The sequence below is a fragment of the Euleptes europaea genome, chromosome 8, assembly GCF_029931775.1.
Source record: "Euleptes europaea isolate rEulEur1 chromosome 8, rEulEur1.hap1, whole genome shotgun sequence".
NCBI classification, from domain to species: domain Eukaryota; kingdom Metazoa; phylum Chordata; class Lepidosauria; order Squamata; family Sphaerodactylidae; genus Euleptes; species Euleptes europaea.
Window position 1 is genome coordinate 3,629,131 of NC_079319.1, and position 26,804 is coordinate 3,655,934.

Genomic DNA, 26,804 nt, shown 5'->3' on the forward strand with positions numbered 1-26,804 from the left:
TACTTGCAATGGAGACCACCAAGAAAGACCTGGGTTGCTATGCAGAGGAAGGCAATGGCAAACCGCCTTTGCTTATCTCTTGCCTTGAAAACACCATGAGATGGAACTTCATGGGGTTGCCTTCAGTCATTAGAGATTTGATGGCACTTAATTATATTTTTAATTATATTTCAGCCCTGCCGCAGTTTTGGAGGCTCCTGGTTCCAGCCTCAAAGTATCCTGTACACATTTTATAATACCAGCATGGTGTAGTGGTTAAGTGCGGTGGTTTGGAGCGGTGGACTCTGATCTGGAGAACTGGGTTTGATTCTCCACTCCTTCACATGAGCGGAGGACACTAATCTGGTGAACCAGGTTGGTTTCCCCACACCTCCACATGAAGCCAGCTGGGTGACCTTGGGCTAGTCACACTCTCTAAGCCCCACCTACCTCAAAGGGTGTTGGGGGGAGGGGAAGGTGATTGTAAGTCAGTTTGAGTCTCCCTTAAGTGGTAGAGAAAGTCGGCATATAAAAACCAACTCTTCTCCTTCTCCTTCTTCTTCTTTTCTTGACCCTTAGAGTTTTCAAGTGTATTTTAATCCAGACCTTAGCCAAATGTGATTTATTATGCAGTTGACTGGTTGTGTGTACATTTTTTTTTTAAATGTGAAATTCTAACTGTACAGCTTTGACAAAGAACAAATTTCCTCACTGTATCATGCCAAGTCACACAGTATCTAAGACCATCACTAAATGCGTTGGGTTTGGCTTAGCTCACTCCACTTTCATGCATTTTATTTGCTTTGGTTTCCAGCCATAAGGAGGATATGTGTGGAAGCCCATCAATCAAAGGCGATCAAAGTGCAGGTAAGTTCAGTAAAAACTCTGAGCCAAAAACACATCCTTCTGAGGGAAAAAAAAAGGAACTTGCCTTTTTGCCAGTTTCGGGTGTGACGAATGAAACTATGCATTGTTCTCATGCATGTATAGATTTAAGCAATTTAATACCAGCAAAGTACCCAGCTCATGCAGTTCTAAAAGAAAATGACAGAAAGAGCTAAAGGGATGGATTTGCAATAGGAGCAGATGAGAATGGAAGATTCCCATTCACGTAACTGATTTGGTACCAGATTCGGTACTGAATCCTACATGGAAAGATTTCTAGTAGAAACATAGAGTTGGAAGGGACCACCAGGGTCATCTAGTCCAACCCCCTGCGCAATGCAGGAAATTCACAACTACCTCCCCTCCCACACCCCCAGTGACCCCCTACTCCATGCCCAGAAGATGGCAAAAACAAACAAACAAACAACACCTCCAGGATTCCTGGCTAATTTGGCCTGGAGGAAAATTGCATACCTGCATTAGGCATGGCTTCAGGATTTCTCAATTGTGTTAGTCAATAAAAGTTTCAGCGGGCAGCCATGCTGGTCTGGAACAGAACTGCTAGATTCAAGTTCATTAGTGCTTAGAGTCCAACAAGATTGTTAGGGTATGGGCTTTTGAGAGTCAACTCAACACTCCCTTGGTCAGATATCTGGGCACAAATTAGTCAATATGGTTTTCCAGACAGCTGCATGTTAAATTCCCTACCATACATATCTGGACAAAATGGACCTGGAACTGCCATGGGTGCATTCAGACCAGGAATTTCTAGAGAACAGCTGAGTTGCTGATTCCTCATGGAGTCACTTCAGTTTTTTTTATTGCAAAACACTAAAAATCCTGCATTGAAGAGGTCCCCCCTAGAGTTGCTAGCTCTGGGTTGGGAAATACCTGGAGATTTGGGGGGTTGGAGCCTAAGAAGGGCAGGGTTTGGGGATTGGAGGGATTTCAATGGGGTATAATGCCAGTCTGCCTCCCAAAGCCGCCATTTGCTCAAGGGGAACTAATCTCCACCATCTGGAGATCAGTTGAAATATCAGAGATCTCCAGCCATTGGTCAGGCTGCACCTGGAGGACTGTGTGCAGTTCTGGAGGCCTCAATTTAAAAAAGGATGTGGACAGAATGGAGCGGGTGCAGAGGAGAGCGACGAGGATGATCAGGGACCTGAAGACCAAGCCCTAGGAGGAAAGGCTGAGGGATTTGGGAATGTTCAGTCCGGAGAAGAGGAGGTTGAGGGGGAACATGATTGCTCTCTTGAAGTATTTGAAGGGCTGTCACTTAGAGGAGGGCAGGGAGCTGTTCCTGTTGGCAGCAGAGGACAGGACTCGCAATAATGGGTTTTAATTGTGGGCGGAAAGGTACCAGTAAGAGTTTTTTGACAGTGGAATCAGCTACTTAGGGAGGTGGTGAGCTCCCCCTCTTTGGCAGTCTTCAGGAAGTCTCCTTCCTGAAGGTAAATAGTCTATGGCCATGTGTCTTTGGGCTACACACAGGACAAAATGCCCCTACTATTCAGGTGATGGACTAGATAAAGCTGCCTATGCTGGCTGCAGAACCAGAAATACTTGCTTTTGGAAAATTAGAATAAAGGATTGAGCAGGTCAGTGTTAGGTTATCCAGAAACTAATCTCTGAGCTGCAACCATTTTTTCTTTCTATTCCCACCGCTGTGATAAACAGAAGATATTTTACCGATATATGACACTGGTCTTGTGAATACTCTGAATGTGTGTTCGTTTGAAGCTGCCTTACTTCCAAACACCCAATTAAATCCTAGGTGGATAAGAGAGAGAAACTCCAACCAGCTATGTGGTTGGGCAACCATCAATCAATTTGAAGAAGAGTTGGTTTTTATATGCCAACTTTCTCTACCACTTGGAGGGTGCCAAGTTGTTTTCTGTTGCTCAAGAAGGTCGGACCAGAACCAACGGGTTGAAATTAAATCAAAAGAGTTTCCGTCTAGACATTAGGAAGAATTTTCTAACAGAGCGGTTCCTCAGTGGAACAGGCTTCCTCGGGAGGTGGTGAGCGCTCCTTCTCTGGAGGTGTTTAAGCAGAGGCTAGATGGCCACCTGTCAGCAATGCTGATTCTATGACCTTAGGCAGATGGTGAGAGGGAGGGCATCTTGACCATCTTCTGGGCACGGAGTAGGGGTCACTGTGGTGGGGAGGAGGTAGTTGTGAAATTCCTGCATTGTGCAGGGGGTTGGACTAGATGACCCTGGTAGCCCCTTCCAACTCTATGATTCTATGAGATCTCCACCACCTGGAGGCTGGCAACCCTATACTCTGGTCATCTTTTGAGGTCCTGCTTCAGTTGTCCTTGCCATTCGAAGCTTGATGGGTGGTGACTCAAGAAAGGGCCTTCTCGGTCGTGGCGCCAAATCTTTGGAACTCACTCTCCATTGAGGCTTGTCTGACTCTCTCTGTTGGTATCTTTTGCTAGAAGGTGAAGACGTTTGGATTTCATCTGGCATTCCCCCCCAGTAATGGTTACCAGCCCTCCTTCTAGTGTTGTTTGGTTACATGTTTTTAATTGAATTTTAAAAATAATTTTAAATGCATCTTAATTGCTCAAACGTTTTAATGTTTTTTTACGTTTACTGCCTGGTGGACCCTGTTCGGGTGGAAAGGCACCATAAAAATATTTTAAATAAACAAATATCCACTGAAGCACCTTTTGCTGTAGTTTTGGAGCACTGGAATAAATCGGAGTAAGGTTTTGTCAGTGAGGGCACCCAGTCGGACCCGGGATGAGTAAACTCCGTACTCTTCCCCCCCTTCCATTCCCATGGGAAAAGGGACAGAGACTGGGAACTGTAACACCTCCACTTCAAAGCCTTCCCGCTGTAAATCTGAGATCGACCTTCCTAGTGTCATTTATAACACCTTGTGGAAGCTTCAAAGAAATGATGTTTTTGCATTTCAAAGTCTACTTGTAATTAATTCTTTGTATGTTCTATATATGCTGTATTTGTCTTTCTCTGGTCATTCTGTCGTTGGATCTTTTCAAGGATACTGATCTCGTATACTTCTCTGAAATAAACTTTAAACTCTCTGCAAATGTCTGGAGTGAAGTTTATGATACTGGAATGCTACGAGGTACTGAAATCCTGACAGGTTTCCCTTTCTGTAAAGTGTCTGTGAAAAGCCCTTTCGTCCAATAAAAAACCTCTGCCCGCCTTTCCCTTCACATACTTATTTCAGCGCCCTACGTCCCTCTTTGATATGCCTCAATTTAAAAATTTCATTTTCTGTAATGAGCCACATTCTGTAATGAGCCACATCTGAGTCCTTGTATCGCTGAGATAATGCTCCTTTGTACACCTAACAGATGTGAGTAGAGCCATACCTGCGAAAAATGGATTTTGCTATCGTTTGATGCATTGCTTAGAGAAGGGGCAGGGGGAGAGAAATGATTTATTTCCCTTTCTGCTCAGTGAGGAACTCTTAGAGGTAAAATTAAACTAGTAGGGTGACTTTAGACACTTTTTATCCCCTCAAGAGTCACAGCAAACTTGTTTTTTCAGTGCATTATTGTTCTAGAGGGGAGGGAAGTAGGATGGAAAACACCGTCACAGGCAGTAAAAAGCAGAGGACACGGAATGTGCATTAGTTGGCACGACCGAAAACCTGCATGCTAAGACTCTAAGGAATTACTCAAGAGACATGATGAAGGTGTTTCTCTCTGTGCTGCTGGCTGCTGTGGTCTATGCTGAGCTAGGTAAGACCTCTCTGAAAGAAACAAATCCTTTTACATTTGGGTTGCAGTCAAAAAAATAGCTTGGGGCACTGGTTTGAATCTAGGGCATCTGCTAGATTTATGAGAGAGGTTTCTTTTTTGTTTTTTTAAAAAGGAAAATTTGTAGCCTTCTTGTTTGCAAAGGAAGATTTAAGACATGGAAAGCTGTTAAGGACCGGGGTGAAATGGGAACTGGACAGGGAGTTTTTCCTTCTGGCCTTCCATCGCTTCCCCCCAAACACTGTGCTTCTCTTGTCTGTTGCTTCTCTGTTGGGTTCAGATGTTGTGGGTAATATATGTAATATATGTTTCAGAACAGTGAATCCTGCCGTAGGAAGCAATAGTTAACTGCTGCAGCAGCATAGATAGTGGATCTACCAAATTAATCAAGACTGCTTTATGGAGTCAAATAGCATTTGAATCTAGCATGGTAAACTTAGTTTCAGAGGACAGCTTGATCTGCAGTAGAACTTCTAGATTCAAGACCAACAAGATTTTCAGAGTATAAGCTTTTGAGAGTTGGACAAGGGAATTTTGACTCTTGAAAGTGTATACCCTGCTAGGGTTGCCATCCTCCAGGTGATTAGTACAGAAACAGGCTGATAACAATATGTAATGACAAAAGTATATTGAATGTAACAATGTGCTACCAAGCCAATTGCATATATACAACAAAGTATTTCCCAGTTCTGTGTGTATAACAATGTGCTAACAAGCCAATTGTATATGTACAACAAAGTATTTCTCAGTCCTGGTACAGTAACAATCAATCCGAGGTCGATGTCTTCAAGTGAAGAAGGGTAGAAAGGGATACGATCGTTTCAATTCTTCCTCAGTCCCGTTATGTATATTGATTTCAAAATGTACTCATTTCAATATAAGCTTCTGTAGCTTCAAAATTCTCATAGACTTTTAAGCATCACCCTTTTAGGTGGCTACAACTTGTATCCCATTTGGGAACGTGGAAACTGTAAATTTGTCTGTGCAACCTTGTTTCAATGGATATCCTGATGTTGGAATAGATAAGTTAAAATATACACATGGTTGCTATTTTGTCCCTAAAAGGGTGATGCTTAAAAGTCTATGAAGCTACAGAAGCTCTATTGCGTTGGAGTTCCTCCCCTCTCCAAACCCCACCCTCCTCAGGCTCCTCCCACAAAATCTCCAGGTATTTCTCAACCCAGAGATGGCAACCCTAAACCCTGCAAATAATATTGGTCTCTAGGATGCTACTGGACTCAAATCTATTGGCTAGATGCTTGGTGGTTTTGCTGTATGTTGTCATTTTGACAGGAGTTCTTGAATGGCCGGCGAGTTGGAAGCTGCTATTAATGTTGTGGGGTTTTTTTTCATTGAAAAGTTGTGATTTTGTGGGTGACAGAATATCTGGGAGAAGCATGTAGCCTAGCCAGTAACGTCAACAAGAAATGCTGGAATTTGCACCAGCTTCTGGAGAGGATGAAGTAGTCCCGGAGTGGGCCTAGGATCAGCTTCCTTCCAGAATATTAAAGGAGGCCTTCAGTGCAGAGAGGGTGAAAGCTTTTCCTTGTCTCATAAGTCCGAGGGGGTGTGAGGAGGCCCCCCTGGTCTGACATCGCTCCTGGACTGGACTGAACCCCCATCACAACTCATCCCTGCAAAGGAAAGCTAGTTTGGGACATATAGAAAAGTTCTGGTGGTAAGTAATCATTATCTTAGATGGGGCTCCCCAATAGGCTTGCCAACCTCCAGGTACTAGCTGGAGATCTCCGACTATTACAACTGATCTCCAGCCGATAGAGATCAGTTCACCTGGAGAAACTGGCCACTTTGGCAATTGGACTCTATGGCACTGAAGTCCCTTCCCTCCCCAAACCCCGCCCTCCTCAGGCTCCTCCCCCCAAACCTCCCGCTGGTGGTGAAGAGGGACCGGGCAACCCTAGTTCCCAATGTGGTGCCTGTTGACCTCTTTTCGGGTGCCCACCAAGTGTTTTAGAAAGTGGGTGGGGCCAGGTGGGGCTTTTGTCAAGCAAGCCTTCTGATTGGCTGCTGAAGATTTGATTGGCTGTGCAGATTTTTAAAAACGGTGCTTTAGCAGCATCTGCCCCCACAGCACAAGGATCGTCACTGTGTGCCTGAAGGTAAGCTCTGGCAGACATTGTGGCTGAGTCCACTTCCTGTGGGAACTGTTGTGTGTAGGGCTGCCAGGAGAGCTCCAGCTACTACCTGGAGGTTGGCAACCCTAATGTCAGGTCCCAGGGCCAGAGGAGCGTGGTCAAGAGAAGTCCAAGTTCAAAGCCGAGGGCCAGAAGCAGGTAGACGCAGTGCAAGAGAAGAGTCAAAGTCCAGTCCAAGGTCAAGGATACACGAAGGGTTTCAGGTCAGTAACACTTGGGGGCCTAACGCACTCAGTATATACTACGTTTATAAAAACGTGTTATCCAGGTTAGATCGCACCTCAGACCTCCCATTTCAGCTTGGAAATGCTTTGGAAGCGCCAGACATCTGTTTTTCCCCAAAACGCCTATACCACGATGTATTTCTTTATGTCGTTTCAAAACCGGCAATCCAAGGGGTGCGTTCAGTTACATACACTATTCAGTTCTCCTCCCCTCTTTTTGCAAAACCCAATGAAAAGCCTTTCCCCCTCCCCTCCCATTTGCATCCACCAATCATTATTGTTACTTAACCCCCCCCCCCCATAAGTGCTTGTGGTCTTCCAAAGGAACAAGGGAACGTTGGAACATTAGACCAACCATTTTTATTTGTGCAGGGTCCCAATCAAACATTTCCCTATATGAAATGTCCTTAAAGTGGATTTTGTAAATGGTTTGTGGGCTTGAGGGGGAAGGAATGCAGAGGAGGGCGAGGGCTGGAAAAGTAGCGAAACTGCAGCATGGCTCCCTGCTCTTAAAAAAACTTTTTTAATGTGCTCATCCCAGCGAAAAAATGAAATATCATTGGACCAGCGCCCGAAAAGACGGCAGCTCTGTGATTAGCACTGTGCAAGGAATGGCTCATTTTGGTTTCTTTTTTTGGGGGGGAGTGCCTGCATAGGTTGTGATTAGGGTTTCCCTGCCGTGCAAATGAGGCAATTCTTAATGGCGTACAGCGCTCCTTCGGATCAATGAAATTGCGCATGCGTGAAACAAAGAAAGGGGAGGGGAAGCAGGGAAGCATCAGCGACGGAGACATGTCATAGTGCTCCCCCACGCTCCTCCTCTCAACTTTTCGGACTATTACTTTGGAGGTGCGATATGACGATAAACCATCTTGGGAGCAGTCTTAACAGGCATGGTGCGATTGGAAATGAAGAATACTCATCCAAAACACGCACAATGATACTATGCTGTAAATTGTTGGTGTGTTAGGCCCCAGAGTGAAAACACAAGTTGTTCCCACATCAGCCTGGCTACTAACGTTTGTTTAAATAAGCCTAAGTGGACCCAGCTGTTGCTAGTTCCTCTGACTCAGCAGTCCTTGCCAGAGGGAGCTCGTCCTCCTCATCGCTGTCAGCTGGCAGGGTTCTCTGTAGAGCTTGCAATCTCGCACTTCTCCTATGCTGGAGGAGGAGGGTTCTACCCCTTTGGCATTGCTGCTGTAGCGGTGGTGGGGGACGGCTGCTGGGTCCAGGTGAGTCCTCTGCCCTGGGTGGCTGTAGGCCTGGGGCACAGTCATCTGCCTGCGCCTGCTCTGCTTGCTGTGGTTCCTCCCTGTCATTGGCAGCACTTTCCAGCTCTTCTACTCCTGAGGAAGCCTCAGCAGACTGATCTCTGGCAGAAGCTTCAGCAGGCTGACCCGGGACCCCTGACACCTAGTTCTGTGGCAGCCGTTTTGTGGCTGCACCCACTATGCTGTGTCAGAATTCCAAAGGGGCACACAGGCTCAGAAAATTTGGCAACTCCTGTCTTAGACGATGGAGAAAGGAACCGGCAACCTCCCAAGGGACTGGTAGCCGTGTTGGTCTTTCCCAAGCAATTAAAGCCCTGCCCGGATCTTTTCTGTTTTCAAAACTTTTAACGAAAACTGATTAAATTGTTTTTAGATTTCCCTCCTGCAAACATGGGGATTAATAATATTTGTCTCTCTAAGCGTCCTCCGAAAAGTATTTCTGTTAATGATGGTATCATGTGTTCATTAGTGCAAGTACAACCACAAAGATATTTGCTTTCTTGCATCTCTGCCAGAGAGATCTGGTTTATTTTGCTACTGGTCAGGTCAGTGTGTAGAATGCTGGATTAAATTCAAATCCCTGCTCAGCCTTCAAGTCATTGGGTGGAAGAGGGAGTCTTTTTCCTTTGTTCTGTTTCATGGCTAGCCTATATGAGTCATTGCCACAGAATGGCAATTGAGTCTCCTTCTCTGCCTTGGCTTTCAAACTGGAGCATCCACACAATGTCTTGCATTAATCATTCGTTTTCCAGGTTTTCTTCATCCTCAATATTCTTTTCCCCAAACCTGCTTTTAAAGAGCCTTTCCTTTCCTTTTATCCCTTAGAAGCTCCTTGATCAATTGATCTTGAGCAGCATATATCTAGTGTTGGAGGGATATAAGGATTGAAACAAATCTTTCATTTTCTCTCCTTGGTATTATTATAGATGAATTAGAATGCATGGATGCAAAGTAGATCTTGGATATTTTAGAGAGGGAGGAAGACGGTGGGGAAGTCAAATGTTTTTTATTGTATTTTGAAGACATATATCTAATAATTTTATGAATTTTTAATGATTATTTTTAATGATTATTTTTATGGATATAGAGGGTGTATGTCTAAATCTAATGTTGGTTATTATTGAAAAATAATAAAAATATATATATATATATTTTAAAAAACAAATCTTGCCACTGACAATGTAGCCTTGGGGTCCCTATCGCTTAGTAAAAAAGGCATTATGTCAGTCACAGAGGCATTGGATTTGTATATTAAAAGGGGGGAAATATAGTGCGATCAAAGTTCCTCGTAAAAGCGGCATTCCAAAAGGGCATGGGCTAATGTGTCAATAGAGCCAGAAGAGCAAGGGCAGATTCTGTCTGAGTATGGTATATTCAGAATTCTGCCCTGCATTACCATAGAAGGGTTAGCATTCAGTCTAGCCAAGCAAAAAGCTCTACAGAGACGAGGAGTTGTCAGATAATATGTATAGGCAGGCAGACCACGTGGAGGGGGTATTCCGAAGAACTGGGATGAACAGACGCGATGAGCACGAAAAGTAGTGCTGTTATAATCGAGCTCTTTAATGCGCTTTTTAATTTTGGCAAAAGCTTCAGTTTTCCCAAGATCTGATAACATATCCTTCGAGAAGCCCAGCAATGCCAGTTTCTCATCTAAGATTTTTTGCCATGAGGATTTGAAAGGGTCATGCTTCAGAGAAGCTAGGAACCCCTCAGTGCTAAAGCACAGTTTAAGGTGTAGTTTAAAGGCGGCCAACCACGCCCTAGCTTAAAGTGACATTTGGCCAAACTCGGAACGAAGAGTAACGCCAGCAACACATCGAGGGGCATTTAGGAGTTTTCGTAAGAACTGAAGCAGTGGACGATCTATAGATTCATTGATGACTGTAATCCAGATGGCAACACCAAAGAGGATAATTGGGGTAATTTTCAGGTTAAAAACCTGAATAGCCCCTGGAATATATTTGCCACCTTTGGTGTGAAAAAAATTGACAATAGCACCAACCCCAGGTTTAATTTTGTTGGACACTGCTTTTTGATGGGCATTTTAATTTAGGTTATGGGAAAACAGAATGCCAAGGTAAACAAACTCCTTGACTTGGTCAACCTCAAAGCCATCTAATACCCAGCGAAAAAGAGGCATTTTTCTCCTCTTAGTGAAGATCATGATCTTAGATTTATGATGGTTTATTTTAAGACCTTCCCTAGAGCAGTACTCAGAAAAAGAGCCAGCACGGTGTAGCGGTTCAGAGTGGCAGACTCAAATCTGGTGAACCGAGTTAGTTTCCCCACTCCTACACATGAAGCCTGCTTGGTGACCTTGGGCCAGTTCTCTTCGAACTCTCTCAGCCCGCACGGAGGCAGGCAGTGGCAAACCACCGCCGAATGTCTCTTGCCTTGAAAACCCTGTGGGGGTCACCATAAATCAGCTGCGACTTGATGCCCCTTTCCACCCCCAAACCTGTTTTATACCAATCGTTCTGGAAAGAGCACAGTCAAAGCCTGTTAGCATAGGGTTGGCTGGCAACTGGTGAGGGATGGAGGGGTAGAGGGAAAATGACCAGCTGCAAATGGAGGCCAGCATCAATGCGTTGATGTTACTTCCTGAAGTGACATCATCACACTGCCAAAGACGGCGCTGGGACGCTCTGGTATTTGGGCAAAAACTCTTTGGCAATTGGACTCTATGGCATTGAAGTCCCTCCCATCCCCAAACCCTGCCCTACTCAGACTCCACTCCCCCAAAACCTCCCGCCGGTGGCGAAGAGGGACCTGGCAACCCTGGTCCCTGTTCTCTCAGATCTCTCTCGGCCCAAGCGGAGGCAGGCAATGGCAAACCACCTCCGAACATCTCTTCCCTTGACAACCCTATGGGGTCGCCATAAGTCAGCTGTGGCTTGAGAGCACTTTCCAGAGGGACAAGACATTTTTTCTTGTGACCTGCTAAAACTAAGGTGTCCTTCCTGATGACCACACAGGACCCATTAATAATTGACTCGGCGGCAAGGTTCCTACAATTCGTGATCAGAGAATGCGATCGTAATTTTGCACCCCATAATGGGTGACTTGGGGTAGTGATTATCAAGTAACCAACCTAGTGTATCCGTATGTTTCTATATGATTTCATTGTAAATTTTATTGTATGATACTTGCAGATATTTTATAATATGATTTTGTTGTAAACTCCATTGCATGATGTCCCTTTTCATGCCAATAAAGGCTTTCGTATTTGTTTTTGTATTTGTAAGACATTTTTCTTCAGGCAGTTGGCAGTCCTTACCAGGATCTACCCAGTCTCAGACAGACATGCTAAGCGCTACTGTACCAAACTCCCCACCCCTTGAATACATACAGGGATTTCTGAGTTTTAAATGGTTGTGCAGCAGAGCAGCTGAGGGCACGTTTTAAACGTAATGCTAGTTGTGCCAAGTCACATGTCTGAGCCCTTCTGTCCTGCCAGCATCCCATTTAAATCACACCAAACATCTTCCCTTCCTTCCTCCTTATAGTGGAAGAAATCTAGTATGTCTGGTACCTTAGTGCCCAAGTTGCAGTCAAGAAGTTGAAATACAGGGGCTGGCCCGATCGATCTCCGGAAGCTAAGCAGAATTGGCCCTGGTTAGTACTTGGACGGGAGATCACCAAGGAAGCCCGGCAAGGGCAAACCACCTCTGTTCGTCTCTTGCCTGGAAAACCCTACACTCCTTACTAGGCAGGCTGCAATTTGACAGCACTTTCTACCACCACAATAACAGAAGAAGAAGAGTTGGTTTTTATATGCTGACTTTCTCTGCCCCTTAAGGCAGAATCAGACCTGCTTACAATCACCTTCCCTTCCCCACCCACAACAGACACCCTGTGAGAAAGGTGGGGCTGAGAGAGAGTGACTAGCCCAAGATCACCCAGCTGGCTTCAGGTGTAGGAGCGGGGGAAACCAACCTGGCTTACTAATACTAATCCATGTAAGGATTTTATAAGTATTCCCTCAATAATACATATGATGCACTTTGTAATTGCTAAAGCATTGTGTGAATGCTAAGGTATTTATTTATTTATTATTATTGTTATATAATTCGAATTAGAATTGCTAATTCTAAGGCTATTTATGCATGGCTGTTTCCTTATGGTCACACTGCGGACTACTTTGGGGCTTTGCCTTGATTATGCATGCACTTTTCGACTGTCAAAGGTCGCCCTCTCTCCCTGTGCATTATCATGTATTTTGCCAGGGTTTTCTGGATGCTGGCTAAACGCTTGGGTTGCCAGGTCCCTCTTCACAACCGGCAGGAGGTTTTTGGGGTGGAGCCTGAGAAGGGTGGGGCTTGGGGAGGGGAGGGAGTTCAATGCCATAGAGTCCAATGGCCAAAGCAGCCATTTTCTCCAGGTGAATGGACCTCTATTGGCTGGAGATCAGTTGTAATAGCAGGAGATCTCCAGCTAGTGTCTGGAGGTTGTAATCAAATGAACGGCTTGCAAGTGCTTACAGGAGTATGAAATTCAAAATATGGCACAAGACAAATATTTCCAAAATAGGAAAATAACAATGCAATTCTTGCTATTAGAAGAATGTATTGAGAACAAATAAGATACAAATACACTTCTGGGGCAACAAATATGTGACAATGGGTCAAAATTGATCCCCCAAAAAACACAAAATATAAGAATATACCGGCGCAAAGGCTCAGTTCATATCAAATACGTTGTAAATTGAGTTCATAGATATTGCATCACATGGCAACGGAAACATGACGTGGTACAATGGAAATCCGGTATAATTCCATTTCGTATAAACTTTCTCAAGTCTTCAGCCTTACTATTGCCGTCCAAAGACATAGGAAAGGTACACTCCTTTAAGCGTTGAATGAATTTTGCACGGAAAGACTGAAGACTTGAGAAAGTTTATACGAAATGGAATTATACCGGATTTCCATTGTACCACGTCATGTTTCCGTTGCCATGTGATGCAATATCTATGAACTCAATTTACAACGTATTTGATATGAACTGAGCCTTTGCGCCGGTATATTCTTATATTTTGTGTTTATTTTGGGATCAATTTTGACCCATTGTCACATATATGTTGCCCCAGAAGTGTATTTGTATCTTATTTGTTCTCAATACATTCTTCTAATAGCAAGAATTATTTTCCTATTTTGGAAATATTTGTCTTGTGCCATATTTTGAATTTCAGTATCTGGAGGTTGGCAACCCTACTAAACATGCATCCAGTAAAGGAGGGCAAAATGCATGGAAACGTGAGGGAAGAGGGGGCGAACTCTGATGGTTGGAAATTGCAAGCATAATCAAGGCAAAGTCCTGAAGTAGTCAGTGGGGTGACTGTGAGGAAACAGCCATGCATAAATGGCCTTAGAAAAAGTAAGCATTACAGATATTCAGCCTGAAAGTATTGTCACAACTGCTGTACGCTGTGCCAGTTTGGATCCACGCCTACTCTGACGAAGTGGAACGGATACAAGGCCAGTTCCTCAGAAGTCTTACAGGACTACCAAACTGTGTCTCTTACCTTATCCTATGCATGGAAACCAACCAGAAACTGGTACATACCAGGGCCTGGATCTCTACCATAAAATTCTGGCTGCAGATCCATTACCATGCAGGGGAATCAACTCTTCTAAGATTCTTATTGGCAGATACCCGCTGAACTGATCGTCCCGAGTGGTCAGTTAAGATTAAAAAGAAAATAGCCCAATTAGGCATTGACCTGGATTCTATATCTCTATCCAGTGAGAGCTCTATCTTAAATCAAATAAAACAAAGATTAATCTATCACGAGCTCCAGAGCAAATTCTCCTCCATTCCGCCAATCTGCTCACCCCAACATTTTGGAATTCCACCAAACTTCAGCCTAAATTATTTGGAACATCTTGACAATCCCAAACTCAGGAAAGCTTTTATGCAAGCCAGGACTAACACACTACCCTCGGCGACCCTACGTGGCAGATTCCTGAAAATACCTCACGCTGAAAGGGTCTGCAGATGTGGTGCAGGAGGCCCTGACTCCTTGTCCTACATTCTCCTGGACTGTCACCTATATGACACCGCAAGAGAAAAACTCATAAAACCCTCAGTCTCCAACTCTGCCCCAAACAAAAAGAAAATGCTTCATAATCTACTAGCCTTTCCTTTTACTTTTATCCCTTAGAAGCTCCTTGATCAATTGATCTTGAGCAGCATATATCTAGTGTTGGAGGGATATAAGGACTGAAACAAATCTTGCCACTGACAATGTAGCCTTGGGGTCCCTGTCGCTTAGTAAAAAAGGCATTATGTCAGTCACAGAGGCATTGGATTTGTATATTAAAAGGGGGGAAATATAGTGCGATCGAAGTTCCTCGTAAAAACGGCATTCCAAAAGGGCATGGGCTAATGAGTCAATAGAGCCAGAAGAGCAAGGGCAGATCCTGTCTGAGTATGGTATATTCAGAATTCTGCCCTGCATTACCATAGAAGGGTTAGCATTCAATCTAGCCAAGCAAAAAGCTCTACAGAGACGAGGAGTTGTCAGATAATATGTATAGGCAGGCAGACCACGTGGAGGGGGTATTCCGAAGAACTGGGATGAACAGACGCGACGAGCACGAAAAGTAGTGCTGTTATAATCGAGCTCTTTAATGCGCTTTTTAATTTTGGCAAAAGCTTCAGTTTTCCCAAGATCTGATAACATATCCTGTGAGAAGCCCAGCAACGCCAGTTTCTCATCTAAGATTTTTTGCCATGAGGATTTGAAAGAGTCATGCTTCAGAGAAGCTAGGAACTCCTCAGTGCTAAAGCACAGTTTAAGGTGTAGTTTAAAGGCGGCCAACCACGCCCTAGCTTCAAGTGACATTTGGCCAAACTCGGAACGAAGAGTAACGCCAGCAACACATCGAGGGGCATTTAGGAGTTTTTGTAAGAACTGAAGCAGTGGACGATCTATAGATTCATTGATGACTGTAATCCAGATGGCAACACCAAAGAGGATAATTGGGGTAATTTTCAGGTTAAAAACCTGAATAGCCCCTGGAATATATTTGCCACCTTTGGTGTGAAAAAAATTGACAATAGCACCAACCCCAGGTTTAATTTTGTTGGACATTGCTTTTTGATGGGCATTCCAATTTAGGTTATGGGGAAACAGAATGCCAAGGTAAACAAACTCCTTGACTTGGTCAACCTCAAAGCCATCTATTACCCAGCGAAAAAGAGGCATTTTTCTCCTCTTAGTGAAGATCATGATCTTAGATTTATGATGGTTTATTTTAAGACCTTCCCTAGAGCAGTACTCAGAAAAAGTTTGCAAAGATCTTTTCAAACCAATTCTTGTGCGGGACAGGAGAACTGCATCGTCAGCATAGAGTAGAATCGGGGTGGAATGGCTTGCAAGCTTTGGGGGGTGGCAAGACTCTGCGAAATTGGTTTCCATATCATTCAGATATAAATTAAACAAGAGAGGAGCAAGGAGGCAACCTTGTCTAACTCCCTTGGCCAGTTCAAAAGGCTCGGTTAGTTCTCCTTGGTTGCCACAGTGAACCTGAGCTGTGAGGCCAGTATGAAATTGCTGAATAAGCCATAGTAACCTCCTATCCATATTAGAATGTGATAGTTTCAACCATAGCCTCTCCCTTGAGATGGTATAAAAAGCTCCCTTAAGATCCATAAAACCCGCATAAAGGGTGCCATTTCGGGGGGAGGAATATTTCTCGGCTAAATGGGAGAGCACTAAACAGTGGTCCATGACAGACCAACCCCTTCTGAAGCCAATCTGTTCCCAGCCAAGGATGTCATTACTCTCAACCCAGTCCAACAGCCTCTTTAATAAGTAGGAGGAATACAATTTGCCTAAGCAAGACAAAAGGCTGATTGGACGATAACAGCTTGGGTCAGAGCGCTGACCTTTTTTAAAGATTGGGACGATAATGGTATGTCTCCAAGATTTTGGAATAGCTCCTGATGCATTAATTTGTGTGAATACAGGAGCAAGAATGTTGGCCCACCATTCGCTGTTGACTTTAAAAAGTTCATAGGGAATTAGATCAGGACCTGGGGCTTTGCCTGAGCGCAGGCGATCAATGAGCAGTTTAATATCCTTAGGAGACACATCTGGCCAGGAATTCAGCAAAATAGAAGGTGCTACAGGTATAAGACCCTGGTTTTCCACAGAGTAGGAGAAGAGGCTCTTGAAGTAAGCTACCCAGACCAAAGACGGGATACATGCAGGGACTCTGACATAGCCATTACTTAAAGAATTCACAGTCCGCCAGAAGGTTGAATTATCGTTGTTGTTTATAGCTGTAATCAAGCTCCTCCAATTTTTATATAGGGCCTCTTTTTTCCTCCAGTTTACCAAGTCCTTGTAGTTCTTTTTAATAGTTAACAATTCCTTCAGTACTGAAATAGTGTTGTTCCTTCTGAATTCTCTATGTTTCCTGGTTATTGCTCGTTTGAGTAGTCTACACTCGCGGTTAAACCAAGAATTTCGTTTGTATAGAGCGTGCAAGCTTGAGGTGATTTCTTTAGTAAATAGAGGTTTAAATAAATCAATTAAACTGAAAAAAAACATTTAAGACAGTAGCTGCAGACTCTTGCTCAAGGAGGGCAGCTTTCAATGAAGTCACCTCCAAAAGCTGCATTTTGCCACGCACCAAGGAATCAAGCTCAGGGCTCCAGTAAACATGAGCTAGGGCTTTTTGGGATTGGTGCAATATTTGGTGGTAGGACGGTATTAAGTGTGGAACACATAATTGGTTGATTGAAAGAGAGATAGGGAGATGGTCACTGCCCATGTCATCGCAGACTTCCATATTACTGATGAGAGGTAAGAGATCTAATGAAACCAGAAAATAATCGATAACACTGGCACCATTTTGGCTAAAAAAAGTGAAATCTCCATTAGGGTCGATCTGTGATCGCCCATTTACTATTATTAGGTTCCTCTGAATAGCGAATTGGGCCAGACTTAAGCCGGAAGAATTGATTACCGAGTCCCTGGAAGTTCTAGTATACCATAGGGAACTCAGGAAAGATTCATCAAAATTCCCTATAAGATTTTGGAAGAGAGTATTATCATCCGGCCCTATTCGTGCGTTAAAATCACCAGCCATAAGAACTGGAATAGTTGGGTGGTTGTTTTTGATGTCATCAAATAATTCTCCCAGACGGGCCCAGTTTCGTGCAGTATTACTTGATCTAGCAGGAGGAATATAAACAGAAAATAAAATAAGTGAAGAAAAAGTCAGATTTACTCTAACTGCTAGCACCAACTCTTCAGCCAAAAGAAGGTCAATTGAGCTTATGCTTAAAGAAGTGGAGATAAAGCATGCTAGTCCTGCACGAGGGCGGCCCACAGAGCCTTTGATTGCTTTTTGGGTAAAAGAGGTAAAGCCTGGGAGAAAGATCTCATTTGTGGCCCAAGTTTCTTGAACAAGGATGATATCAAACGTCGAGAGAAATAACTGTATATCAGAATCAGTAAGTGTAGCTGCCCATCCAACAACATTCCAGCTGAGAAATTTGCAGCAAGGTGAGAGTCAGTCCTTATCAGGGAGATCTGTAGGAGACATCTCCCTAAGCAAGTTAGAATCTGCTGTAGGAGGACACACTATTATGGTTGGTTCCAGAGGAACCGGGGCATTGCCTTGAAATAGGTCAGACTCTTGGGCTGGCTGGTTTACTAAGTCAGGAGTCATATCAACCGTGTGTTTGGAATTTGGTTGGTGCTCAGTTCTAGTAGAAAGGGAAGGTACCCTTGGTTTAAAAGGGGGTAAATGGGCCTGTGCTGACTTAATCTGGGTAAGGTTATCTTTAAGGTTCCCTAGCCTCATTATTATATTGTTTTGTTCCTTTGTCGGGAGAATGCGAAAAGAACTAATTAGTTTTGCATCCTCCATTTCGAGTATATCATCGACCGGGTTACATGGCTGGAGCAGAGAGCATCTAGAATCTGGTGGTAGGCTTAATTTACGGTACATGAATTTTAGATTTGAATCAACTGGGGAGGCATTCTTTAAACTAGTTGGAGACAGATCTATTAAAGGCTTATCAACCTTGTGAGACTCAGCCTGGTTTTGGGGAGCAAATTTAGTTGATTTTTTAAAGAGGGGCTTGGGAGGGATCTTAGATGAGAGCAGAGGTGCTATTGTTGTTGTGCGAAAGGATTCTTTGGGGAAAATGCCGAATGTCATTAGTCGGTCCTGATTTTCAAGGATCAGCGCTGGGATACGGGGGGAATAAAAAGTAAGAGACAGACGATGTTCACTTAATAATCCTGGGAGTCTATCAAAGTATTTCAAGTCAATATCACTTGGGTGGCAGTGCGATAAGAATGCTAAATGCTCTTTAATTCGCCATTTCCCATGCCAGCTTATAACACGCCCCTGGTAAGAACGTATGCTTAAAGAGATCCTGAAGCTATCAGGGATAAGGGTAGGGTAATTAGGATAGTGAGACCTTTGTACTCCATGCCTTCGAAAAAGTGGGGTTCTGTGCATAGGTGCAGGAAGATTGTTTTCCTGATGGGAATCTTTTGGTGCAAGATCAGGGGAGTTTAAGCGTGAGAGTTGTATTTCCAAAATATCCAATTTGTCATAGATCTTCTGGAGGGTTTTGGAAATAAGAAATGTCTGCGAGGCTAACAGACTTAAGATGTCATACTGGTCAGTATTTCCGTCCTCCTCCTCTATGCAAGCTTGGGGGTTGCCAACATTTGAGGATATTTTGGGGGTAAAGGCAAAGCTTGGGCTAAATGGTGTACTCTCCTGAGCATCAGGGGCAATGGGGTTAGAAGGCAACTCAGTAGGCAAGTCCTGCAGCACGTTAAACCTATTAGTAGTGTTAATAGGTATAAAAAAATCATCCATCTTGCTTTGCTTACTAAAAGGGAGGTTTTCAGTATCAGAATCAGAGGGGAAACCTCTTTTTCGACTCATTTTAGAGGACATGAGGGGTGCCAATATTACTAATAAAATTAATGATAAGATCTATACTACTAAAAAAAAATAAAAAAATAAAAAAAGTAAAGTTAAAATAGGATAAATATATATATATGTATATATCTATATCAAAGTACTCAGGTTTCAAGATTTACAGCGATAGACCAGTAAGACCAAGGCCCATAATAAAATGTAGAAATATAAGAATATATAGAGCACAATAAAACAATAAAACCAAAGCTCAAGAGTACAAATAGATAAATGAATAAATAAATGGGCTATAGTTTAATTGTATGCCTGATGTGGATATAAATATAAGATACAGAGATATATAAAACTATTTAAATTTCTAAGAAGAGGTAAGAGAGATAGAAATAAAAATAGAAAAAGCAAGGGAAATTAGAAGTTACTAGAGATAACTAGTTGTAGCTGGTTTAAAAGAAGGGTATGGCTATTTAAAAACAAAGCTATTTAAATGGCTAGAATAATATTAAGAGAAATTAAAAGCTTTGGATGTAGGGATAAGGATAGCGATAGAAATAACAGGAGTAATTAAGAATTACTGGAAATACCTAAATATAGCTGATTTAAAATAAGGGTGTGGCTGCTTAAAACAAGACAAAATAAAATAAGATAAAGTAAGATAAAAAGATCCCTATTTAAAATAGCACTTATTTAAAATAAAAGTAGGAGCCTACAATGGCTTAAGTGTAAGAGGTAAATAAGCAAAGATAATAAGGGGCAAAAAAAGTGGGGGGAGAGACAGCTAAAATAAGATGAAGGCAAAGCCAATAAAATCCTACTTTCTCAGAATAGTTTAATCAATATTGGCAAGAACCCTTTCCCCTCTCCTTTCGTACCCCCGAGGAGATGTGGGGTAAAGAGTGAGTTTCTATGATAGAGTTCTAATTCAGGGTTTCCCCCTCGCTTATATCCAACCCCACCCCACGGATTTTGTGAGCGTCACACAGCTCTTTGCCTCAGGTTCTGGTAGAGGCAAGAAAATTTTTTTTAGAAGGACAAATCAAATCCCCACAAATGCAGGCAGCCAGGCACCAAATAAGCGCCAGGACAGGCAAAGTGAAAGCTAGACAGGAGCAGTGGAACTGAAACCAATCTGCAGAGTCGCAGGCTGTTCTCAGCTCGGCCCCCCACCCCACTGGCTACATAGGCGTTGCCTAGTGCCTCGGTAATGAGCTCAATAACAGCAGACTTGTCGAGCCTGCAGGGGGGAGGGAGAGAAAAAGCAGAAGATTTATAGTGCCCAAGTAGGCACTAAAGCAATAAAACAATAAAATAATATTGGTTCTTGTAGGTTATCCGGGCTGTGTAACCGTGGTCTTGGAATTTTCTTTCCTGACGTTTCGCCAGGAATAAAATAAAATAATAAAAATAAAATAATAGTCTAAGCAAAGGCTTAGGGCTAAAAAGAAAGTAAAAATACGCCCCACAGAGCGGATCTCAGTCACAATGCTGCTCTCAGTTTCAACCGGAACCGGAACTTTTCCATAATCTACTAGCAGCGGGATCCTGAGATCACCGGAAACGTGGCTAGATTCCTGCCGATAGCTGCTACTCAATGGGAACTCAGTCAGAAGACAGACTATAACACCAAGGAATGAACTGCCTCCCAATTTTAACCCGATTTCAACCCTTTGATATTTTTCTACAGCCTTTGCTTCATTGTTGCAACCGGGTGCCAATCAAGCAAAGGGCTTAATTAAAAATGTTTGCTTTGCTTTGACAGCTTTTAAAAATTTACTTGTGCAAGCTTCTTTTTCCATAAAAGATTCTCCAGTAAACAGGCTGGAGTGCCTTTCTCATCTCTGCCATTTTTTTTTTTAAATGCAGCCGTTGAATTTAGCATTGCAAAATTTAGAATTGCAAAAATGGGGTTCAGAGCCCTTCTCCGGGACAGGGGTTTGCAGGCTCTGCGTGATGTTCTGGCTAGGGTTGCCAACCCCCAGGGACTAGCTGGAGATCTCCTGCTATTACTAACTGATCTCCAGCCTATAGAGATCAGTTCCCCTGGAGAAAATGGCCGCTTTGGCAATTGGACTCTATGGCATTGAAGTCCCCCCCTCCCCAAACCTCGTCCTCCTCAGGCTGCACCCCTAAAACTCCCACAGGTGGTGAAGAGGGACCTGGCAACCCTGGTACTGCTGGCACAGCGGGGTGGGGGGCAAGTAGCAGTCATCAACCTAATGCCCTTTCAATGAGGCATGGTTCTTCCTTGGCCCCCCTCTTCGCCCTCCTGTTGGGCTTATGTCACTGCAGTCGGGGAGACAGAAAGTCTAGGTGGTCGAGAGAAGAGAGCAAGGAAGCCACCCCCCCCCCCCCCGAGGATATGGTGCTGCTGCCCTGCTGAAATAGTGTTGCTGGTTGACATGGGGTGAGATCCAGGGTACAGCGGGCAGCATATGCATCAGCCTAGCCGGACCATAGGGTTGCCAGGTCCTTCTTTGCCACCGGCGGGAGGTTTTGGGGGTGGAGCCTGAGGAGGGTGGGGTTTGGGGAGGGGAGGGACTTCAATGCCACAGAGTCTAATGGCCAAAGCAGTCATTTTCTCCAGGTAACCGGATCTCTATAGGTTGGACATCAGTTGTAATAGCAGCTAATACCTGGAGGTTGTAATCAAATGGAGGCTACAAGTGCTAAATAGCGTAGTGCCTTATTAACTTAGTTTATAGGGAAAACATATATTCTTTCACATATATGTATATTCACATAGCATGAGACACACATACATATATATTCTTATATACAGATCGAGAATCACTATGCATGATGGGTACAATACGATTCTTTGGTCAAGAGACATTCACTACTGTAAGGCCTGGGTCAGCTTGACCCACAACTGTTACTAGTCAGGTGCAAGTGAGATCACTTGCCAGCTTACAGGCTAGTGATGGATGAGACCATTAATGTCATCCTGGAATGTAAAGTTGCAGTTCTTCATTACCAGCTAAAGTAAACGCCTTCAGATGACTCTTATAGGATATGCAAATAGTTGTTTATACGCTTCTAATGGTCACTGGCTCAAGTGTTATACGCAACTGTCATTAGTGCTGTCTGTTTAACCACCTATAAAACAATCTGTCTCTTTTGTTCTGGGTGGAGGACTCTGACTTTTTAAAAAGAGTTTCTGCCACGTGCGCTCTGATGCAAGGCTGATGCATATGCTGCCCGCTGTACCCTGGATCTCACCCGATGTCAACCAGCAACCCTATTTCAGCAGGGCAGCAGCACCCTCAATAAAAGACCTGCTTGATTGTTAACCTCTCCCTTGAATTACTTCATTGACTGCTAAAAGTAATTAGGGCTTTACGATAGGAGTTCTGAATTCAAAACCAGAGCACAAGAAAAAACAAGCCCTGAATAAGGCTACTAGAATACAATATTGCTGTTTGGAAAAATATATTGAGAGGTGAAACCTCACAAGCACAACCGCAGTTGGAAAAAAGAAATTAGAAATTACAAACTGGTCTAATATAGACACCATGCAATAGCGCACTAGGCGTTACAATGAGGTAAACGTAGGCGTAAAACGCTCAAAACATGTCAAGTCCATACATGCAAATTGCAACAATTAAGCAACGGAATCAAGACACTGTGCAATGGGCTTCCGGTATAATTCCCATTTCATGTAGAATTTTTTCAAGCTTCTAGTCCTTCCGTATGCCAAAGGTTCTGTAGAAAATCCCGTTGCTTAATTGTGCTGTCACCAGCACAGAGCGGGTTACAGCGATCCCCACAATATTGCCTACTTTTGAGTAAAGGACATTGCTGCCGGCGTTTGGATTTTCCCGAGGGGTACTCATCAATGTTAAAAGATTCTGATAAGTGATATTGTATAGATTCTGATAAGTGATATTGTATAGTGAAGTTTCACGGTAAATCTAACTGTATTCAGAACTTACAATTTTGTTGGTGTACATGTTGTTATGACAAGTTGAAAGTTTAAAACTAAGAGGATACTTGGAGAAGGAAACACTTGGAGAAAATATATGTAAAAGAGAACAAATTTGTGGCAGTGTACTGAGATTATTTCCTTAGGGTTACACAATTACAGATCAGTACACCTATTTTATATAGCCTCCAGGTGGTGGCTGGAGATCTCTTGCGATTACAACGAATCTCCAGGTGACAGAGACCAGTTCCCCTGGAGAAAATGGCCTCTTTGGAAGGGGGACTCTATGGCGTTATACCCCATTGAAGTCCCTCCCCTCTCCAAACCTTGCCTTCCTCAGGCTTCACCCCCAAAATCTCCAGGTGTTTCCCAACCAGGAGTTGGCAACCCTAGGCAGGGAGGAGAGGTACTGGCCAGAAGCAGACAGGCATGCTAGAATAAAATCTTGTTGGAAAAGTGCTACAAGACTGGTTTATTTTTGCTGCAACAGACGGACCTGGACTACCCCTGTGGAAATAGTAACCCTATGCTAATGAAGACTTCCTTTTTCTTTCTCGCAGCCCAAGCTTTGCGGTGTTACTCTTGCAGTGAGCCTACAAGCCCTAACAAATGCCTGAATGTGGCCAACTGTTCAACAAATGACACCATGTGCAAGACGACAATGTACTCCCTTGAGGAAGGTGAGAGCCTTCACGGAGGGCTGGCCAACTCTGGGTTGGGGAATACCTGGAGATTTTGGGGATGGAGTCTTTGGAGGAGCCTCAATGGGTCATAATGCCACGGAGTTCACTCTCCAAAGCAGCCATTTTCTTCAGGGGAACTGATCTCTGTCGCCTGGGGCTCTGTTTTAATTCTGGGAGATCTCCAGGCCCACCTGGAGGTTGGCAACCCAGCGTGGTGTTGTGGGTTAAGAGCGGTGGCGTCTGATCTGGAGAACCGGGTTTGATTCCCCACGCCTCCACATGAGCAGCGGAGGCTAATCTGGTGAACTGGATTTGTTTCCCGACTCCTCCGCATGAAGCCAGCTGGGTGACCTTGGGCTAGTCACACTCTCTCAGCCCCACCTACCTCACAGGGTGTCTGTTGTAGGGAGGGGAAGGACAGTGATTGTAAGCCGGTTTGATTCTTCCTTAAGTGGTAGGGAAAGTCGGCATAGAAAAACCAACTCTTTTTCTTCTTCCTCCACATGAAGCTGCTGGCTGACCCTGGGCTAGTCACAGTTCTGTCTGAACTTTCTCAGCCCCACTTACCTCACAAGGTATCTGTTGTAGGGAGAGGAAGGAAAGGCAGTTTGAGACTCCTTAAAGGTAGAGAAAATTGGGGTATAAAAACCAACTCTTCTCCTCCTCCTTCTCACCAGGGATGGTCTTGATGATGTGATCTGCCTAGGCCAGAGGATTTACAAATTTTATCACCGCAAGTTTCACCAGGAAGGAAAGAAATGGACCAAGGTTGCCCGCCTTGTGTAACTAAGGGCCAAAGCATATAATCAAGACCGTCTAGTAGAAAAAAAAGTGATCATGGTGCACACTGATTCATACAGGATGAATGTTTTACTTTTGCTCATTTGTTTTGTAGTGTATCCTTTCACGGGCGACGCAACTGTCACACGATCTTGTTCTCCAAAATGCGTCCCGTCTGACGTGGACGGGATTGGTATGACACGGCCAGTTACATGCTGCAACAAGGACCTCTGCAACCACGACGGGGCAGCCAGCATTCAGATCAGCTACATCATGGTGGTGTCTTCAGCTGCTTCCTTCTTCATCCTTCTCAGGACTGGACTGTGATGGAAAAGGAAAATGCAGCACGTCTTAAGGTACCCAGTTAATGAAGACCCCAGCAGGCCCAGCGATCCCTGCTGGTGGCCCCCATCCCCTCCTAGAAGACACGTAGAATGTGTGTGTCCCCTACAACCATTGCAAACTCTTGTCCTCGCTGGAAGAAGAAACTGGAAACGCTTGCTCTGAAAATGATCTACTCTTAGATGCAAAGCCAATAAAAACACCTGATCCTTACTGGTATGGACAATGAGCTGGATTTCTAGGCCTTTGCTTCATTTGAGTTCAGCTCATTTTCTCAGATTCTGTGGCTTAGTCACATTAAGTATATTTTGGAATGTAATCGTAAGGATGGTGGTGGTGGAAAGTCCCGTCAAGTTGCAGCCGAGTTTCCATCCAGACATTAGGAAGAAATTTCTAACAGAGTGGTTCCTCAGTGGAACAGGCTTCCTCGGGAGGCGGTGAGCTCTCCTTCCCTGGAGGTTTTTAAGAAGAGGTTAGATGGCCATCTGTCAGCAATGCTGATTCTGTGACCTTAGTCAGATGATGAGAGGGAGGCCACCTTGGCCATCTTCTGGGCATGGAGTAGGGGTCACTGGGGGTGTGGGGGGGAGGTAGTTGTGAATTTCCGGCATTGTGCAGGGGGTTGGACTAGATGACCCTGATGGTCACATCAAACTCTATGATTCTATGATTTATGGTGACCCAGTAGGGGTTTCAAGGCAAGATACGTTCGGAGGTAGTTTGCAATTGCCTGCCTCTGTGTAGTGACCCTGGACTTCCTTGGTGGTCTCCCATCGAAGCGGTCTCCCCAAATCCTCTTCTTTGGTGCTCTTTATTTGGGAAGTTTCACAGTGAGGGCTGGGCGACCGTGATATTACTCTTCCACCCCCCCTCCTGTGTTTGGGTTATGGCTGGTTGGAGGTGGCATGGAGCCCCGTCTATTTTTTAAATGCCCACCACCAGTTTAGAGGGGCTGGTGATGTGATTTTCCATGGGGAAACCCTCCCCCCCAATGAAAGAGTAGGGTTTTCTGGTTGCCAGGTCCCTCTTCACCACCGGTGGGAGGTTTTTGGGGTGGAGCCTGAGGAGTGCAGGGTTTGGGGAGGGACTTCAATGCCATAGAGTCCTCTTAAAAGGCATGGGATTGTCAAAAAATACGTATATGATGGCAATTGTCTTGGGGAAGGAACACACACACACAAAAAAAAAACTGAGATGGGAAAGATGGCAAGCTCCAGTAACCGTGCTAGCACAATCAATCTCTTTAATACATTTTTTCATGACAGTAAACCCCTCCAAATTCACTAATCATATTTAATCCTCCCTTTGTACTCCTAGTTAGCCCTGGAATTGGACTCTGCCATTTTTATATGCGGCGCCTCCTGGTGACAAAGTTCTGAATTGTCCGGATTTTGAAAGGACTGCAGCCTCTGGGAAAGTGTCGAGTTAACAGCTTTTATTCTGCACCCTGAGATTTTTGTTTTTCTGCTCTTGGATACCAGTTTTCTGCTCTTGGATAACCAGTTTTAACCAGTTGGATACCAGTTTGTTTTTCTGCTCTTGGATACCAGTTTTTCTGCTCTTGGATACCAGTTTTTCTGCTCTTGGATACCAGTTTTAATAAAAACTTATGCTGGGATAAATTTTTGTTAGTCTTCAAGGTGTTGCATGTTTTATTAAACCCATAAGAGAAAAGTGCCAGCAAATCTAAAATGGAAAAGACACCAGATGACAGCTTTATTGCCATGTAACGCCCCTAAGCTTTTTCCTCGGGGATCAGAGTTCTTTTGGAGCGGTGGACTCTAATCTGGAGAACCGGGTTTGATTCCCCACTCCTCCACATGAGCGGTGGAGGCTAATCTGGTGAACTAGATTTGTTTCTCCATTCCTCCACACTAAGCCAGCTGGGTGACCTTGGGCTAATC

At 44.0% G+C, this 26,804-nt stretch overlaps 1 protein-coding gene across 1 annotated transcript; it reads left to right on the plus strand.

The window, feature by feature from the left end:
- The first annotated feature begins 4,533 nt into the window (after positions 1 to 4,533).
- Positions 4,534 to 24,885, plus strand: LOC130481847 (ly6/PLAUR domain-containing protein 2-like). Its single transcript, XM_056854631.1, has 3 exons — positions 4,534 to 4,588; positions 23,656 to 23,775; positions 24,674 to 24,885. The coding sequence occupies exons 1-3, from the start codon at positions 4,534 to 4,536 to the stop codon at positions 24,883 to 24,885; spliced, it is 387 nt and encodes a 128-aa protein (XP_056710609.1).
- Positions 24,886 to 26,804: the final 1,919 nt, after the last annotated feature.

Coding starts and splice junctions, on each gene's coding strand:
- LOC130481847 (XM_056854631.1), top strand. CDS start 4,534: ATGATGAAGGTGTTTCTCTCTGTGCTGCTGGCTGCTGTGGTCTATGCT. Junction 4,589..23,655: donor TGTGGTCTATGCTGAGCTAG/GTAAGACCTCTC, acceptor TCTTTCTCGCAG/CCCAAGCTTTGCGGTGTTAC. Junction 23,776..24,673: donor AATGTACTCCCTTGAGGAAG/GTGAGAGCCTTC, acceptor TTTGTTTTGTAG/TGTATCCTTTCACGGGCGAC.